General features: G+C 43.3%; 1 protein-coding gene across 4 annotated transcripts in view; it reads right to left on the bottom strand.

Moving 5' to 3' along the window:
* The window catches only part of GNAL (G protein subunit alpha L), a 145,940-nt gene that overhangs the window by 39,339 nt on the left and 86,809 nt on the right, over window positions 1-19,792 (bottom strand). For all 4 annotated transcript variants that reach the window (XM_082697383.1, XM_082697386.1, XM_082697385.1 and 1 more), the window contains one exon: window positions 6,629-6,726. In XM_082697383.1, the coding sequence (XP_082553509.1) occupies window positions 6,629-6,726 (98 nt within the window). The remainder of the gene's footprint in view (window positions 1-6,628; window positions 6,727-19,792) is intronic.

Genomic DNA, 19,792 nt, shown 5'->3' with positions numbered 1-19,792 from the left:
TTGCCCTGATACTAAATTTATTCCTCATACCTAAAAAGAGGCAGACTGTACTGCCCATGAACAGCAACATTTCCAATTCTACAGATCAAGAAAATAAATCTGACAACACATCTGGCCAGGGATGAAGATCAAAATGAGCGTTAAGAAGGTTTACGTGCTCCCATGCGGTTGATTATATATTTAATGAGTTCAACAGTACAGAGCAACACACACAGTTTAAATTATAGTTTCTCTTATTTTAAAATGACCTGGGGGGGGGAAATCAACCTTGAAGTTGAAACCTCATTTTTGCTAATAATATCCTGATTGTCTCCAAAGCTTAGATTCGGGAACTTGGGAGCCATGGGAACCACATGGCGCTGGGGAGTAAATGTGGACGATGCGGTCATCAAGGCTCCTGACAGACCATCAAGACCGGGACGCAGCAGAAAATCACTGTACCCTTCTCATGACTCTTCCCTTTTTTTCTGGAATATTCTCGGTCTTTGAGAGTATTCTAAAACCAATTAATAAATGGGTGTGCTCCCAGAAGGGCTTCTCATGTAAACAATCAGTACAAAGCCCAAGAACCTACACTCTGAGCTGTGGAGTTTCAAGTTACATTAAGCAAAGTCTGATTTTTATAAACCTGTTCTAAAGATCCAATTTTCTCTGATTTTCTTTCTCCCAAAATAGCTGTTTCCATGGCTACATAATCACTTATTATTAGGATTTAGAGGAAATGCATTTTGGGGGATAATGCAGTAGAGATTGTCTTTTAATTTTCACAGTGGGAACTGGGCAATTCCGGATAAAATATAATCTCTGGTGATTTGCACAGCTTGCTTGGTGCCTCAAAGACTCATTTTCCCCCTAAGTACAATACTTAATGCTCAATTATAATGACTGTTCCCACACTCCTCCAGCCAGGGGGGTGGGTCTGGTTGCCTGCCTTACTGACCCTCTGCTCAGGGATGTAGGGGTGGCTACTGACTGGACCTGTGGGTCCCAGGGACAGTGGGTGAGGCCGTGGCCCGATGCAGGCCACCTGGCCTTTAGCAAAACCGATCTCTCTGTTTCTTCTGAGATCTGGCCTGCAGATTACAGCGTGCACCTGCCGTCAGAATCCAGGGCTGAGAAAAGCAGACAGGGAAAGCAGAACTGAAGTGCCCAGAGAGCAGGAACAGAAGAGCTGGTCCCCACAGTGCCTTTGACTCAGCAGTGGTTCCCCAGAGAGACTCAGAACAAATTCGCAATTTCCTGAAGAAACCCAAGCAAGTATCCACTCCTTGCATGTCAAATAGCATGAGAAAGATCACCATAGCTTTTTTCATTTTTATATCATGGGTGCTTTACAATTTGGGGGCTCCTGTTTGCTTTTATGTGTTTTTAGAATCAGAGTGGCACGCCTTTGTGATTGATGGAGGCCTTTTAAAAAGTAGGCTTTGTAAATGCAAACATAGACTTTCATCTGTGGTTGACAAGAGGACCCCTGGCTCAGGGAGGACCTTGCCCTTCTGGCCGACCTTGACCAGTGTTCCCGTTGCTTTTCCTGCCCTGACTCCCTCCCTCCTCCATAATCGTCTTTTTTTTTTAAAAGATTGAGATATAATTCACATAACATATATTCCACATAACATAAAAATTCACCAGTTTGAATTGTACAATGGTATTTACTATAATTACAAGTTTGTGCAACTATCAATACCATCCTATTCCAGAAAACTCCCATCATCCCCCAAGGAAATCCTATACCCACTAGCAGTCACTCTCCATTTTCCCTGCCCCTGGCAATCAGTAATCTATTTTCTGTTTCTGTGGATTTTCCTATCCTGGACATTTCATATAAACCCAACCATATACTATGTGGCCTTTTGTGTCTGTCTTCTTTCACTTAATGTAATGTTTTAAAGGTTCATTGATGTGGTAGCATGAATCAGTGCTTCATCCATATTTAGTCCAAAAAATATTCCATTGTGTGATGGACCCTGTTTTCTGTACCCATTCATTATCTGATGGACATTTGGGTTGTTAGCACTCTTTGGATCTTTTGAAGAATGCTGTCACGTATATCCCTGGATGAGTTTTTGTTTGGACGTTTTTTTTTTTTTTTAAGATTTTATTTATTTATTTGACAGAGAGAGAGAGAGGGAGCGAGCACAAGCACGGGGAGAAGCAGAGGGAGAAGGAGAAGCAGGCTCCTCTCTGAGCAGGGAGCCTGATGCAGGGCTCGATCCCTGACCCTGAGATCATGACCTGAGCCGAAGGCAGACGCTTAACTGACTGAGACACTCAGGTGACCCTGGATATATGTTTTTAATTTTCTTGAGTAATTTAAGAGTGGAACTTCTGGGTACCTCTGTGTATAAGCTTTTAAGGACCTTTCAGATATTCCCAGACTCCTCATCGGCAGCTCTGCCTTAACAGAATTTCAGCATCACTGAGAACACCTCTTCCCCAAAATATTCTCCTGGTTTCTGCCATGGAAGAAATGACTTTAATGGGGCTTAGAATTATTCCCTTCCTAATAAGTGTTAAGGTTCGAAATGCAATACTGTTGAGCGAGGGAACACCGTGACTTAGATTCGTACCGAGATGTAAGTCAGATCTTTTCTCAGAGCAATTTTGATGGGAAGAAAAAAGAAAACGTGTCAGAACACTGGGGATTTGCAAGGGGCGAGAAGGAGGCCACAGAACCTGAATCTGGGGTAGGGTGTGCACTTCTAAAGGGACGGACCAGCTTTTCCTATTACCACCATAGCTCACACCAGGCTCCCCTTTTGCTAATTATTTTTTTCAAATAGCGCCTACTGTGCACAGACTCCATGAAAGAACATTCACCTGGACATTTAAGGAGGAATAAGACACCTTCCCTGAAGAATTAAAGATTACAAGGGTTAGACAAGATGGCCTGAGTATCACTGTCTCAGGTTTGATGTGACATGTCCTTTCTTTCATTGGAGGGATGCTGACGACTGGTGGAGGCAGCTTCTATTTCTTTCTTTCTTTCTTTCTTTTTTTTTTTTTTTTAAAGATTTTATTTATTTATTTGACAGACAGAGATCACAAGTAGGCAGAGAGAGAGGAGGAAGCAGGCTCCCCGAGAAGTGGAGAGCCTGATGCGGGGCTCGATCCCAGGACGCTGGGATCATGACCTGAGCTGAAGGCAGAGGCTTTAACCCACTGAGCCACCCAGGCGCCCCGGCAGCTTCTATTTCTTTAACTTTTAATTTGACAACATAATATTTCTGTTAGCCCTATATTGCTCTAACAAATGTTTCCATGACATTCTTTGTTTTTAAAAAAATCTCTCACCCCCTACCTTGAAATCTGGATTTAGAGGCAAAACAGCAGCTATTAAGCTATCAATAAGCTATTAATAGTTGTTAAGCTATTAATAACAAAGGTTATTGATCCAACTTGATTCCCGTGTGTATTAAAATGGATAAAGAAAGCAACGTCGTAGCAGTGAGGATTAACCCAGATAGTGAGGTCTCCGTGGGCAACTGCTTTCTGTGATTCGGCCAGACCCAGAGTTAAGAAAGCACCGCTCAAGCTTTGGCGCCTTGTTCCCGTCAAGTCTGGGAGGGAGTCTTGACCTCATGCACGAGGCAGCCTGTGCCCATGGCTCTCAGTCATCTGAAAGGATGGGATCAAAGGAAAGCCAGACCTTGGCTCTGGGAAACCATGATCTTACATGCCTTAGTTTACCTCTCTGGCCCTCAGCTTCCACATGATGATGTAACAGCAAGAGCTGATCTAGGGCTTGCGGGCACTATTTTGAGGACTTTGGAGATATACATATTTAATGCTATGAGAACTGTATGCGAACAGGATCCGTAATTGTCCCCATGAGTTTGCCCAGAGCCTTATATGACTGTCCGTGGCAGAGCAGACATCTGAATCCTAACTCCCTATTGTCAAAGCTCATACGAACTCTTCCTTTTAAAAAATTTATACTTGCATATTCTACGTTAAATCAAGCCATTCATTCTATCTCTGGGGTGGTGTGAGAGTAAGTGGTCTGTTCTTTCTTTTAAGAAAGAGAAATTCCTGATATGCTACTACTGAGTAGCACTGGGACGCTCCCTCACCACCTCTCTGCTCAAGAAATACCAGAAAAGGACGATAGAGCACACATTCCCATCAACTCGAAATACCAATGTAAGTGAATTTAAAGCCATTATGAGCTTTGCTTGAAATTGCTAGCATTAACTTAGGGTACTCTTTCTGTTTCTATGACACCGCGGTGGCTTTTAAAACAACAGAGATGACAGGTTCGAGAAAGAGCTAGTGAGAGCCAGAAGGAAAGATAAGGGCCCTTCGGGAAGGGGTGTGCCTCCTGAGACCCTCCCAGGGTGAGGAGCTCCACGGGGAACACCCCCCCACTCTAGATCCGCATCTAACCCAGCCTCGCTCTCGTGGAAGCAAACATCCATAACAAATGACAGGACAGTAACCACAGCAGTGTACTCACAGATGTCAACTAAAGGGAATATTGACTGAAGGTAAATCTTGAGGGAATGGTTAAGAGTGGCAGGAGACGGGAAATTTTACATACTTTTCTAGATCGCAAAATTTTTAATGAGTAAATAGTTTCTTCAGTGTATACAGTGGAGGGCCATTAATGCTCATGGTGCTCATTTCAGGGTGTACGCAGCAGGTGGGCGTGCAACGCCTTTTCACTATCCCTGCCGCACCAAGACCGCTTACGAGACACACCTGCCGCTCACCCAGCGCTCATGGGCTGGGGCGACGGTGAGCCAGTTCTTGGTCATCATAAGAAGGAGGTTAAGTGAACCTTCTTTTTTTTTTTTTTAAAGATTTTATTTATTTATTTGAAAGACGGAGATCACAAGTAGGCAGAGAGGCAGGCAGAGAGAGAGAGAGAGGGAAGCAGGCTTCCTGCGGAGCAGGGAGCCCGATGCGGGGCTCGATCCCAGGACCCTGAGATCATGACCCGAGCCAAAAGCAGCAGCCCAAACCACTGAGCCACCCAGGCGCCCCTTAAGTGAACCTTCTTAACATCATCAATCTCTCCCATCTCAACCCTGAGATCCTCCCCGTCCTCTGAAGGACTCCCTCTCCACATACTTCTCTGTTGTGGTTTTGGGTTCCTCTTCCTCCTGAAACCAATCTCTGGGGATTGAACTTCCTTGTCCAGGCCCCTGTCGATCCTGAGCTCCAGGTTCCTATAAGCAGCCATCTGCTTCCTCTTTCCCCTTGGGCAGCCCCTCTATCTCTAATCTAACTTCTCCCAAATCGGAGTCTGATATTGTCCCACCCTCGCCCACCTAACATCTCCTAGGTTCCTCCCTCTCAATAAATGGCACCATGACCTTCCCTCTTGACCTCCTTGATCCCCACTTTCCTCTGCCCCCAGTATTCTGATTCACCGCCTCATTCTAACCCCTTTGGGTCCCAGGGCTCACCTCCATGGCTGCACCTGACCCCGGCCTTCCTGCTCGGGTCCTCGTTCCCTTCTTCTAATGTGCCACACAGTGGCCCGAGTGACCCTAACAATCTCCGTCACGGAGCCGATGGTCACTCACTGCATTTGGAAGAAATGCAAGGTCCTTGGCAGAACCTTTGGCCATCGGGAGGGTCTGGCCTCACTGACCCCTCTCATGTGTTTATGGCCACTCTTCCCTCACCCTTCTGTCCCCAGACTGGCTTCCTGTCACTGCCTGGGACACACCCAGCACCCTTGCCGTTGGCTTTTCTCGGTGCCTGTCATGAGGTGATGGTGCCTGACCTCCTCTGAATGGGGAGGGGCTGGAGTGGCCACCCAGCGACCCTCTCCTGGAAATCAGCATTCCGAGCATAGCTCCACCAGATTGCATGCTTATGGAATCTCTTCCTCAGGCAAGCATTTTTAGAGTTTCCAGACTTAAAATGTAAAAGCACTCATTTTTTGCTGTCCCAAGTGTTATATAAAACAACTTTAAATACAGTTTTTGTCACCAAAATAGCAAATATATCTAGACATTCTTGATTAACTTTCTTCTTGGGCCCACTATTATCTAATGGTCATAGAATGAATCTAAAATAGCAAAAGAAAAATAGGAAAGTGAGCATTTCAGGGAAAAACAACGAGCTAGCCTAGGCACCAGAGTCCTCTCCTTATTTCCTATTTCTCTTCGTTGCATTTTTTTCCATCAAGGCTTTACTTATTCTATTAATTACCATCTACTTTCAAGGGTCTAGTCTATTTCTAACATGTACAGGGTATCGCTTATCATTCAAGTAAGTGCTTGGGCTCGACGGCGGACGTGAATAGTATTTTAAAATTTAATTTGGGGGTCCTGTTCCAAAGTGAAAATATGATAATGAATATCTAAGCACCTCCCAATTCGCAGATATGCCTGTTTTTTTATAGAAAGCAAAAGGACGCACAGAACTGAAAACGGGTCCGGGGAAAATGAACACACCTGCTTCTGGCTCTTCCTTTGAAACACTGATTCCCGTCGGAGTTTCAGTTTTCCATCTACCAAACCCGGGCCCTTTGAAAAACTGATTTCTGTAGTAAGACGTTAATGCTTTGTTCCTTTCACTCAAGAGACTTCATTGACCTGGGAGGGCAGCATAATTGGGGGCGGGGGGAAGGGTAGCCTCAGAGAGGCTGGGCCATGCTCAGGAGATGACTTACTATTGCGCGCAGTCGATTAGCTGATACTCGTTGGACCTCTCAAAGCACGCCTTCACGCCTTCATCATCCCAGAGCTTCTTCACATGATCGAAGAATTCCTAACATTTGAAAAAATTCGAGTAAGAAAGCACAGGTGTTAGAATCTTTTAAAAAGTTACAAGTAAAAAGAAACTGCCCCTCACCCCACCAATTTTTTTTTTTTTTTTTTGCAGGTAGCCCATGAGTTGTTTTCCTTATAGGAGTTGACTTCACACATGGTAAAATGCACAGGACTTGAGATCGGCCTGAGGAGAAGTGGATACACCCGTGTTATCGTCGCTCGATTCCATCTGCCAAACATTCTCGTCCTTCCAGAAAGTTCCACCAAATGAAAATTACGAGTCTAAAGTAATTTTATGGCATTCACCAATGATACATACAACAGCTATTCTAAGAGTAATTTTAAAGTTCTTCGTACTCAGTCACCTGCCTAGTGGTACCATCACGTCAGCAGGGAAAAGCATGCCTATCGTAACGGTAAGTTCGGTTTTAGCTGTTGTCCCTTCAGATTTCCGTGAGCCACGATTACTAATAGCTGTGACTGAGCAGATGGGTTAAATATGGCCCAGAAGCATTAGGTATATTAGAAAGGAAACCTTGAAAATTTCACTCTTTGGGTTACTAATTCACTGTTTTTTTGTGTTTGTTTGTTTGTTTTTTGGGCATTTTCTAAAACTACAAATTACAAGCAAACTGTGATTTTTGGTTCCTCAAGCCCCTGTGGGCACAGAGCTCAATTTCACCCATGATGGCAAGCTCGCCTTCTCTCCAAGTAAGAGGTGGCTTTATGAATTCATATTTCCAAAATTACCCAAATTAAATTAACAGTGCTATGGAAGCAAATGACAACACATCAGCTGCTAAATATAAAAGAAGTTACGTAAATTTTCACAAACCCCTTCATTAGAATATTTATATCCCTTCCCACATCAGTCATCCTCACGGCAGCCCCAGGAAGCACCCATTCCCATCTCTGATCTGCACCAAATCTGGGGCTTCTGATGCTTCATGTCTGTTGATTTTTTGGAGGAAAAAGAAAAATAAAGAGCTGGTTCTTTTCTGGAAGATTCACGATTCCATACAAGGGTGCACCTGAATACCGTGGGGGCCCTCTTGGAAAAAAGAAACTTAAAGTCACACGTACGCAATTAGGTACAAAACCTCAGAAGGGGCAGGAGAGGTGAGGGGCCGTGAGGTTCTGACGTCCTAGTATCAGGGACAATCTTTAGAGGTCTGCCGAGTCTCTACACCTATGGTCTGTCGGGCTCCTCATTGTCACGAACAACTCCAACTACCCACAGCTGACAATGAAGGTAAATCTCCGTAGGATGGAGAGGAGCTGAACCTCTCAGTTTTTGTCTCCCTAGATTTATGGTTCCTTCTGGAATCTCGCACTGCTGCTCTTATCACTCCAGTGAGGGTGTTTATATAGGCTTCCTTAAATTTCTTTTTCCCTTCAAAGAGCCATATGAAAACACACACACACACACACACACCCCAAATGAGAAATCCTCTATTTTCTATTGTAAAGATGCTCTTGAGAGACAACGGTAACCTTAGTGTCATGGTGATTTTTGGCAGGCGAGAATTCTACCACTGAACCACCAATGCTCATGGTGATTTTTGGAATCAAGCTCCATCTCTCTTCCCTCCTGCAAACCCCCAGTGTAGTAGTTTCCTGAATAAAGTCCCTTTACAGTCTTTATCAGGTGTCAGAATCATTTTTTTTTTTTTTTTCTGCAGCAGTCTGAGCTGAAGCCTCTGAGACAGAATTAAGAGAGGAGAGCTCGAATTAAGAACCAAGATGCACGATTTCTGGGGTCTGTGTTAATAGGGATGGTGGGCACTGTGTTTTTAAAGCAGATGCTTTGGACAACACCGGAGGAACACAAAAGCAACAACAATCTTGGCTTCCAGTTCGTGCTGGTGAACAAAGATACTGAATTAGAATATAGCTAGGTCTCCAGGATTCTCCATATTTACTTTTTTTTTTCTTTAAGATTTTACTTATTTATTTGCCTGAGAGACACAGCAAGAGAAAGAACACAAGCAGGAGGAGTGGGAGAGGGAGAAGCAGGTTTCCCGCTGAGCAGGGAGACCCTTGTGGGACTCCAACCGGGGATCATGACCCGAATGGAAGGCAGACACTTAACAACTGAGCCACCCAGGCTTCTCTTCATGTTTACTTTTTAAGCAGTTCCAAAAACCTCGTGGAAAATTTCAGAGCTGCTACTGCCGTTGCTTCTGCCTTTTATTAGAGAAAATTTCCAAACTTACAAAAGTAGAGAGAATTCCCCAGGCCACTCATTACTCAGCCTCCTCTGTGTGTACCAACACATAGCCAATTCTCTCTTTCTTTTTTTTTTTTTTTTAATAACTCATGTCTTTCCCCACATTTATTATTTTGCAGCAGATCTCTTATGTCATATAATTTTATTTCAACATTATTTCTAAAAGATAAAGGCTCTTAAAAAATCATAGCCACAGCACCACTATCTCAACTAAAAATATAACAACGAAAAAAGAAAGGATTCTGTAAAATCATTAAATATTCAGTTAGCCAATGCAGCCTCTCTAGCTATACTTAACCTGTTGTCCAGAGCCAGGCTAGAATTCTCACGCATTTGTGAAACCAACTGGGAGATAAGTATGAGGAGTAATTTTGGCATGCCTCCATTAGCAACTAAGATGAATAATATTAAATAAAACTAATTTCAGTGTGCGTGTGTGCCTAAGAAAAAAAAAAGATGATTCACAGAGAAATGTAACCCACTTCTGACAACTGAGAATATGGAGAAATTGAGAGTATAAAAAGAAAATTACTGACATTTCTTTGTTTTTTTTTTTTTTTGATTACTGAATAAGAATTGACTTGACAAACAAACAAACAAAAAAGAATCGACTTGAGATCTTCATGTATTTAGCAACTGAAATATGCAAATATTTGTTACTTTTATTTAAAGAGTTTTGACATAGCATAACCTATAAGCTTACCAAGTCACTGAGGTGTACAGCTGACACCAATGTCACATTGTATATCAGCTCAACTCAAATTAAAAAAAAAAAATTAAAAAAAAAACCGATGGGAGATTGAGTTGTGTTATAGAAAGAAAAATAATAATGATAAAAAATTTAAACTTACTTTTGAAAAGGCAAGGCTCTAACATTTTCATAACACCATTCTGATTTTTCAATCAAAATTGAAATTAAAATTTAAAAAATGCAAGTATCTAGCTCTTGTGTTTTGTGTCACAGCATTTTCCTTCTGGTCCTGCGGTCTACATCTCCCTTTCCACACGAAGTACAAAGCTAACATAGGATTCTCAGATGGGTAACCAGTTTTTTTCTTTTTCTTTAAATTCCTCCTAACCTCTCTAAAATGGAAATCATGCAACAGTAGGCAACACAAATTCTTGCATGATATCCCTGCTGATACAACTTTCTGGTTGCACTCACACCTGAGATCTATTTTTCATTTTTTTAAAAAAGATTTTATTTATTTATTTGACAGACAGAGATCACAAGTAGACAGAGAGGCAGGCAGAGAGAGAGGAGGAAGCAGGCTCTCTGCTTAGCAGAGAGCCCAATGCGGGGCTCAATCCCAGGACCCTGGGATCCTGACCTGAGCCGAAGGCAGAGGCTTTAACCCACTGAGCCATCCAGGTGCCCCTATTTTTCATTTTTGAAATGAGAACCTAAAGCCTATTTCTTGTCTCTGGAAGGGAATGTTGTGCAGTGGTTTGGAGTCAATGCCCTGGGTACACACACAGGTCTTGGGAAGAACTGCTTTCACACACAGTATGGGTGGAAATTGTCACGAGGTTGAGTGTAAAAACACTCTTCCTCATGCTTGTTAGCCGATATTCCTTCTGAGGTGACTTATGGAAAAATCTCGAATTTTAGTATCAGGATGACTCTTTTTTTTTGCATTTCTGAAGATGCTTTTTATATTTTCTTATTGATTTTTAATCTTCAGAGCTCTGTGGCTATTCTCTGTTTTTATTTACATTACTGAGTTGATTCAGGAAAGCATACAGGTCCCATTTGGGGGTCAGTGTTCATGTTTTGTGTAGGGCTTGGCCTTATATTCTGGATGCGAATTTAACTTCTGGTCCCACCTAACTTGACTCGTATTCCTAATTCTGTTCTCCTGCATTTTCAGATATTTTATTACCTTGTATTATAACTTTGGGAACAGCACTAAACACTTTCCAGAACAAGCTGAAACAAAAATAAATGTCTGACCGAACTTTTTAGGGGAACATAGTGGATAATATCCACCACCACAATCCAGGGACCTTAGAAATAGGCAGTTTCAGGTCGGAACCCATTTATTTATATGGGATTGTCCAAAGCTCAAGTTTAGGTCTGATTCATTTAAAATACACATACACACACTCAGTTTTAGCCCTCGGATTAAGAGAATGACACAATAGGTTTTCGTCATTTGTTTTTTCAAAGATCTGATGGGTATCAAGTCTGTGTGGGCGCTATCATGCCTGCCGACACCATGATTTTGTTATTCATAATCTGTCCATCCTCAAATCAAATTGAATACAGTATGTCGAAAAGTCTATCTAGAAACAACTTTCAGAAACTGTGCTAAAAAAACCCCAAACCCCAAACATTAAAATCATTAGCAGTCCCCTTGCCCATGTCTTTCTGCTGACCACCCTGGGAAAGAATCTTGTCAAGGAACCACATAGAAAAAGAGGTCGCCCCTAGCATTTACTGAGCGCTTCGTATGTTCCAGGCAATGTTCTAAGGGTGGTATGTACAAGGTCTCATCTGAGACAACCCTGCCTTGTAGGCGATTCAGTTCCCATTTGACTGATGACAAAACAAGTATGATTAAGGATATTTTATATTCTCTTGGAAGGAAGTGGTCAAACCTGGCTTCAAAAGCGTGTTCTGAGGCTTTCTACCTTCCCTTTTCTCCTTTGCTCAGTGGCTACTCCCTGAGCCTGGGAGACCAGAGAGGAAAAAGGCAAATTTGTAATATACCCCACACTCATCTGTTTTCTTTTTTTTTTCCCTTTAGGACAGCCTACTTCAACTATTCTTAGGATCATTTTAACAGCTTTTGAGGTATACTATATATACACCAAAAAATTCACCCAATTATTCATACACTCAAGTTTTAGAACACCTCCATCATCTCCTTACCCTTCTTTGGAGCCAAGCCCAGCTCTCCCCCACCTCCCACCCCCATCTCAGACACAGTTAATCTCACTTCTGTCCCTACAGTTTTGCCTTTTTCAAGAAATTTCATATCAATGAAGTCACCTTGTCCTCTTGTGCCTGTCTTCTTTGAACTAGCATGGAGTTTTTGAGATTCACCCATTTTGTTATGTATATTAGCAGTTTGTTCTTCTTAAAAAATTGCTGAGTTCTACTCTGCTGTATGAATATACCACGTTTTGTGTATTCATTCAGCAGTGGATGGACATTTGGGATATTTCTGGTTCTTGACTATTGTGAATACTGCTGTTTGGATTATCTGTGTACCGGACTGGGTTGATTCCACCAGAAGAGGAATTGCTGAATGATATGGAATGTGTTTAACTTTAAAAAACTGTGACACTGTTTTCCAAAGTGGCCATTCCCTTATACACTGTCAAGCAGTGTCTAGTGATTCTAGTTACACCACATCCTCAATACTTGGTTTTGTCCATCTTTTTAATTTGAATTACTCTGGTGGGTATGTAGTGGCATCTAATTATGGATTCAGTTTGTATCTCCCTAATGACCAATGACTTTGAACATCTTTTTTTTTTTTTTTAAGATTTTTATCTTTATTTTTTAAAATTTTTTAGAAATATTTTTATTTATTTATTTGACAGAGAGATCACAAGTAGGCAGAGAGGCAGGCAGAGAGAGAGGAGGAGGAAGCAGGCTCCCCGCCAAGCAGAGAGCCTGATGCGGGGCTCGATCCCAGGACCCTGGGATCATGACCTGAGCCGAAGGCAGAGGCTTTAACCCACTGTGCCACCCAGGCATCCCATTTTTAAAAGATTTTTAAAATTATTTATTTATTGACAGACAGAGATCAAAAGTAGGCAGAGAGTAGGGCAGAGAGAGAGAGGAGGAGGAGGAGGAAGCAGGCTCCCTGCTGAGCAGAGAGCCCAATGTGGGGCTTGATCCTAGGACCCTGGGATCATGACCTGAGCCAAAGGCAGAGGCTTAACCCACTGAGCCACCCAGGTGCCCCATGAACATCTTTTCATGTGACCGTTGACTACTTGCATATCTTCTTGTTAAGTGTCTGCTCAAATATTTTGCCCATTTAAAGAAATTGGGTTGTATGTCTTCTTACTATCAAGTTTTATTTCTTTTACAAGAATAAGACACTTGAAAAAACTGTCTGGATTTAAGTCCTTTGTCAGCTACAGGTTTTGCAAATATGTCCTCCCAAACTGCAGCTTGCATTTTAATTTTCTTGAGCATTTTTTAAAAATTTTTTAAAAGATTATTTATTTATTTATTTATTTGACAGACAGAGATCACAAGTAGACAGAGAGGCAGGCAGAGAGAGAGGAGGAAGCAGGCTCCCAGCCAAGAGGACAGCCCAAGGTGGGGCTTGATCCCAGGACCCTGGGATCATGACCTGAGCTGAAGGCAGAGGCTTTAACCCACTGAGCCACCCAGATGCCCCTCTTGAGCATCTTTTGATGAGCAAAATTCTAAATTTTGCCAGTGTCTAGTTAATCCATTTTATCCATTTAGCATTTTGCTTTTCTTGGTATTCTAAGAAATCTCCATCTAACCCGAAGTAAAAAAAAAAAAAAAAAAAAAAGAAAAAGAAAAATTCCCTCCCAAGTTTTCTTCTTAAAATTTTACAATTATAACTCCTATATTTAGGTCAATGATCCATTTGAGTTCATTTTTGAGTACAGTGTGAGGAAAGGGTCAAGTTTCACTTTTTTCCATACAGGGAATCCGCTTCCCCAGCATGTTTATTGCAAAGACTACTCTGCTCCACTGAATTACCTTGGTACCTTTGTTGAAATAGACTGTATACATGTGAGGTCTATTCCTGGACACTGAGTTCTGTTTTACTGACCCATATGTCTATTCTTTTTTTTTTAAGCTTTATTTATTTATTTGTCAGAGAGAGAGAGAGAGAGAGAGAGAGAGATTGATCACAGGTAGGCAGAGAGGCAGAGAGAGAAGCAGGCTCCCCACTGAGAAAGGAGCCCCATTTCGGACTGGATCCCAGGACCCTGGGATCACGACCTGAGCCGAAGGCAGCTGCTTAACCGACTGAGCCACCCAGGCATCCCCCATATGTCTATTCTTATGTCTACAATACATTGTCTTGATTTCTGTGGCCTCATGGTAAGTCTTAAAATTAGTAGTGTGAAGTCTTCAACTTTCACTCCTCTTTTTCAACATCATTTTGGCTGTTCTAGGTCTTTCGAATTCCCACATACATTTTAGAACTAGCTTGTCAGTTTCTATGAGGAAGCCTGTTGATCTGAGATTGCACCGAACCCATAGCTCACTGAAGGGAAAAGTACCACCTTAACAAGATTGAGTGTTCTAATCCATGCACAAGATGTGTTTATTTATGTATGTGTTATATTATTTATTTAAATCCTTTCAAGAATACTTTGACATTTACTGTGTATAGACGTTTCATTTCATCTGTTGAATTTTTTCCTCTGTAGATTTCTTGGATGTTATTTTTATTTTTTTTTATAAGATTATTTATTTATTTATTTGTCAGAGAGAGAGAGCGAGCGAGAGCAAGCACAGGCAGACAGAGTGGAAGGCAGAGTCAGAGGGAGAAGCAGGTTCCCCGCGGAGCAAGGAGCCCGATGTGGGACTCGATCCCAGGACGCTGGGATCATGACCTGAGCCGAAGGCAGCTGCTTAACCAACTGAGCCACCCAGGCGTCCCTGGATGTTATTTTTAAATGTACAGGATTTAAAGTTTCACTTTTGGATTTTTGTCATTGCTTGTACATAGAAATACAATTGGTGTCTGTATTTGAGCTTGTCTCGTGCAACCTTGTTAATTTCACCTGTTAGTTCTAGAAGTTTTAAAGTGCAGCTGTGGGGCGCCTGGGTGGCTCAGTTGGTAACCATCTGCCTTCGGCTCAGGTCCTGGGATCGAGCCCCGCATTGGGCCCCCTGCTCAGTGGGAAGCCTGCTTCTCTCTCTCCCACTACCCCTGCTTGGGTTCCCTCTCTCGCTTTGTCTCTCTCTGTCAAATAAATAAATAAAATCTTTAATAAAAAAAAAAAGTGCAGCTGTGGACAGAAACAGTTACTTGCATAGCTCTGGCTTCTTCCTCTTTCTCTTCCTAAAGCATGACCCATAAGGCCTGGGACATATTAGAATTCTCTGTGATTCTGAGCACAGGGCTCTGATCTGAAGGGACTTCACCACCCATGGTGGCCAACTTCCATTGCTTTTGCTGCTTTTAAACACTTTGCTCCCCCCCGCCCAAAGCTATAGTAAGATGTGTCTAGCGATTCTTTCATTTCCAAATTATGTCACAAAACAACTGTGATAAGTATAAAGTTTAGTTACTCAGATCCATGAAACATAACAGAGAATCAAATAAATCGACCTTTAGTGATGAGAACATAATTTTCCTCAAGTATTTTTCTTCCACAAACTTAATTTTTTAGCTTTTGATTTCCCCTTCACAATACTCCCACTCTTATGCCTAAAAGTCTCTCTGTAAAATCTTCATTCTCTGAGAAAATTTTGCACTTGGAGAATGCCTAAGAGCCTCACCAGAGAAACTTATTTGTGTGGGAACAGAGATAAAATAATTAGGTATTTTCATTAGGGATAAGAGACTCAAAGAATCACGACTTTGGTCCTTGCTTCCAGACAATTCTCTATCAAGTTTTCTGACAAAAGTTCTCCTTGGAACATCAGGCACGAATTACATAACACTTTAAGGTATTATTCTTGGTCTTCTTAGTCACTCCAAATCCTTTCTGTGCTGAGAGGCAAAACGAAGTGAGGAACCCTCCTTTTTGGGAAGAAAGTTAGAATTAAAGGCAATGTCTTTAAAAGCGCATTTGCTGTATTCCAACTGGCAACAGTTATAGAATTAGATACACATTTCTTTGGGAACATTTTAGTGTAAAATCTACTATGAGTCTAAGGAGGGATCAGAAGGTATTTATGGTTTGAATATAGATTTTGTATTTGGGTGCCCGGGTTCAAATCCTAGTGATTGGGACTCAGTTTCCTCCTCTGCTCCACAGGGATGTAGCAGTTCTGGGCAGAGGTGGGCCGGGACAGATCAGAATCTGGTGAATGGGTCAAGGCAGGGAGCTGAGGAAGTGCAGGTGTGATGGGTGTGGGCGGGAAGGACACGAAGAAAGGATGGCTAAAATGACCAAATGAGAAACAGGATGGCGTGACATGAGCGGGGGAGATTCTGACTCAGGGCAGTCAAGAAGTCAAGTCACCTTATTGACAAGAAGTCAATAGGGTGAAATGCTGAATTCTGATGAGCAGCAACAGTCAGGGGGAGTCCTCTGGCTTTGGACACAGGACGGCATCCAGAAGGTGGTGCTGCTGTAATTTTGGTAAAAATGTGGCGAGACCTGCCAGATTCCAAGAGCCAAGAGAGAAGCACATGGTAAGGACACAGAAGTCATGGGTGGGTTTGAGGACTGAGTTCTAGAAACATCTACAGAACACCTGGTGCTGGGTGTGGGAAAGAGAGGGCACATGATTTCAGAACGTCAGGAGAGGGATGAGCTCCAATCACCAGCTCAAGGCAGGCTACAGTGTGGCTGTGCTAAGAACCAACAATATGGGCAGCGCTTAACTCCCAGCTGAAGGCTTCTGATTCCTGGGTTTGCCCTAGGCTTCAGCCCCTGCAGAAAAGGCCCCTCCGCAAATGTGGCTTGTCCAGATTTATGCACTTACCAGCCGGGGAGGGAGTGAAGCTGGCTTTCTAGAACCGTGGCAGATTACCAGAAGGAAGGGAAGCAAAGGGCACAGGTTGCTTCCAGAAGAACGTGGGCTATGGCTTGGAAAATCTGCCTTAATGGCCGGGTGCTGTAAACTGAGCCTCTGCCCAGGGAGAGGGGGCCAGTGACCTCGAGGGACCAACAGCTCTCCTCTGCAGCAGCAACAGGGTACAGCCAGGAGCCACAATGTGGGGCAGCTCCCTGTGTACCCTGACCCTAAAGTTAGAGGATGGTGCCTTCAGTGGGAAGGAACAGAACTACATGGGAGTTTTGTTCCGTGAAATGTGGGGCCCTGCAGCTCTGCAGCACCAAATCAGTGAGAGCCTTCTCTGGAGATAACATCCAGCTTCCAGAAAATTCGACACCTCGCACTCCGTCGGAGGCATTAGGTGACTGAAATCTCTATGTAGAGGTAAATGAAAAGTATTTCAAAGGCATCTGCTCACTAAGCCCCTTTGCAATTCTTTTTTTTCCTGCCCTGTTTTTAAAAAAATTTAATTTAAATTTTCAGTGTTCCAAGGTTCATTGTTTATGCACCACACCCAGTGCTCCATGCAATACGTGCCCTCCACTATACCCACCACCAGGCTCACCTGATCCCTCCCCCAACTCCACTCCAAAACCCTCAGATTGTTTCTCAGAGTCCACAGTCTCTCATGGTTCATCTCCCCCTCCAATTTCCCCCAACTCCCTTCTCCTCTCCATCGCCCAATGTCCTCCCTGTTATTCCTTGTGCTCCACAAGTAAGTGAAACCATATGATAATTGACTTTCTCTGCTTGACTTATTTCATTCAGCATAATCTCCTCCAGTCCCGTCCACTTTGATACAAAAGTTGCGTATTCATCCTTTCTGATGGAGGCATAATATTCCATAGCGTATATGGACCACATCTTCTTTATCCATTCATCTGTTGAAGGGGATCTTGGCTCTTTCCACAGTTTGGCAATTGTGGCCATTGCTGCTATGAACACTGGGGTACATATGGCCCTTCTTTTCACTACATCTGTATCTTTGGGGGTAAATACCCTGCAATGGCAGGGTCATAAGGTAGTTCTATTTTCAATTTCTTAAGGAATCTCCATACTGTTTTCCAAAGTGGCTGAGCCCCTTCACAATTCTGCAGCAGCTACAACTCAGACAACAGACAACTGACCTAAGAGGGAAAGAAAACCGTCCCTGATGCCAAGTTCTGAACACCTCGCAATGCTATCCTCACGCGCTTGTCCAAGAGTCTTGCAGATTTCTTCCAGTTCCGGCACTCTCTGATTTTAAGTTTTATATTTTCCCTCTTCCTTTTAATTTTGTATGCAACAGTTTTATTGAGATACGTAATTCATATACCATACAATGCACCCATTTAAAGTTGTACAATTCAACGGTTCTTCAGTATATCCGCGGAGTTAGTAACCATCCCCACCACTGCTTCTGGAACATGACCCCTCCAAAGAAGCCCCATACTGTCACTAGTACCCCTCCAACTTTCCTCCTTGCCCCCAGCCTCTGGCAACCACCAATCTACTTTCTGTCTCCTTGGATTATTCTGGACATTCCATATACATGGGACTGTGTGAGATGTGACCGACCTTTTGTTTCTGGTTCTTTCACTTGGCATCATGTTTTCAGGTTGATTCATGTTAGAGGATGAATCAGTGCTTCACTCCTCTTTATGGCTAAACAACACTCCATGGTGTGGAAGATCACATTTCATGTATCCATTCACCATCCGATGGGTATCTGTGTTGCTGGCACTCTTTGGCTCTTGACAAAGCTGCCATGAACATCCACGTATGAGTTTTGGGGTGGACATATGTTTTTAATTCTCTTGGGCATATACCTAGGAACAGGTCTCCTTCCTTTCCCGAGGGAAACATCTGAAACCACTTACAAGAGTTACAAGTTGGGTTTCTAATTCCACATGTTTGTCTCGTTCACCTCAGTGTTTCATAACCTGACAGAATACTCATTTACGTGTCCTCACCCAGGCAGATGGTGCGGCAGATACTACAAAATGGCGGATCTGGTCTGGATTTGGAATTTAGTTCAGGTTTAAATTTGAACACAGACAGACCTGGCATTCTTGAATTCCCGACAATGGCAAAACAGTAAGGAAGCCTCAAACATGAGCTGAGGGCCCAGCTCCTTCTGCGGGACTGCACCCCACCCCTCTGCTCTTCTGTTCCTGTGGTCGACAATCCCTTCCTGAGCTCACTGGGGGCCATGTTGTGTAGAAACAGGAGGCATCAGGGAAGGGGCAGAGTCGGTTCTCTTGCTGTGGAGCTGAGAGTAACCAAATGAGTGTTGGGAAGGGGAGGAGTCTGTTCCTTCCAAACCCTCCACCCGTGGGCTCACACAAAACCACAGGTATTGTTCATTCATGGACCCAGCAGACGTTACTGAGGGCCTGGGATGGGTAAGACTTATGAGGGCAAGAAGAACAAAGTTAAGAAAAAGAAAAACAAATGGCCTGGTGGGCAAGAAAAGGGGATTTCCTGTTGGCGGATGATTACGCTCCTGACCAGCCAAGCTGCCTCCGTACTCCAGTCTTCCAAGTTGTCTCCTCTCTCCTGACTTTCCTCCCATTCCATGGTCACTCTTGCTTGGTGCTCTTTGCTTGGTCCTTCTAACACTGGATGGACTTATGGATCCTCCTGGGTCTTTTTCTTTGTCTAAGCTCACTTACTTGGCTATTTCCTCCATCTTGGGGCTTCAATCATGTGAAGGTGTTAGTGACTCTCATACTGACATCTCCAGGTTGGACCTCTCCTCTGATTTCTGCCCTCACAGCCCTACTGCCTGCCTGACAGCAACACTTGAATTCTAACAGGCAACTGCAACTGAGGAGGTCCAGAATGGGAGGCCTAATTTCCCCCCTAAAACGCTCTCTGCTTGAAGTCTTCCCCAGTCAACGGCAATGACATGATTCACTTGCTCCATCCAATACATTTCCTTAAGGATCCCATGTCTGGTGTGAGAGACACCTCTCTCACACCAGACATGGGATCCTTAAGGAAATCTCCTTGGCTGTACTTTCAGAACACGCCCAGATTCTGATCATGTCTTAGACCTGCACCGCTGCATTCCTGGTGGAAGGTGTCATCTAGGACTGGCAGGTATTGTCACAGAATCCACCTGGCCTGTTTCTACCCTTTCTTGCCACAGTCTAGGCAGCTCAGGAG

The sequence above is a fragment of the Mustela nivalis genome (assembly GCF_964662115.1).
Source record: "Mustela nivalis genome assembly, chromosome: 14".
Lineage (NCBI taxonomy): Eukaryota > Metazoa > Chordata > Mammalia > Carnivora > Mustelidae > Mustela > Mustela nivalis.
Note: the sequence above shows the minus strand (reverse complement) of the source record. Positions and strands in the feature narration are given on the sequence as shown.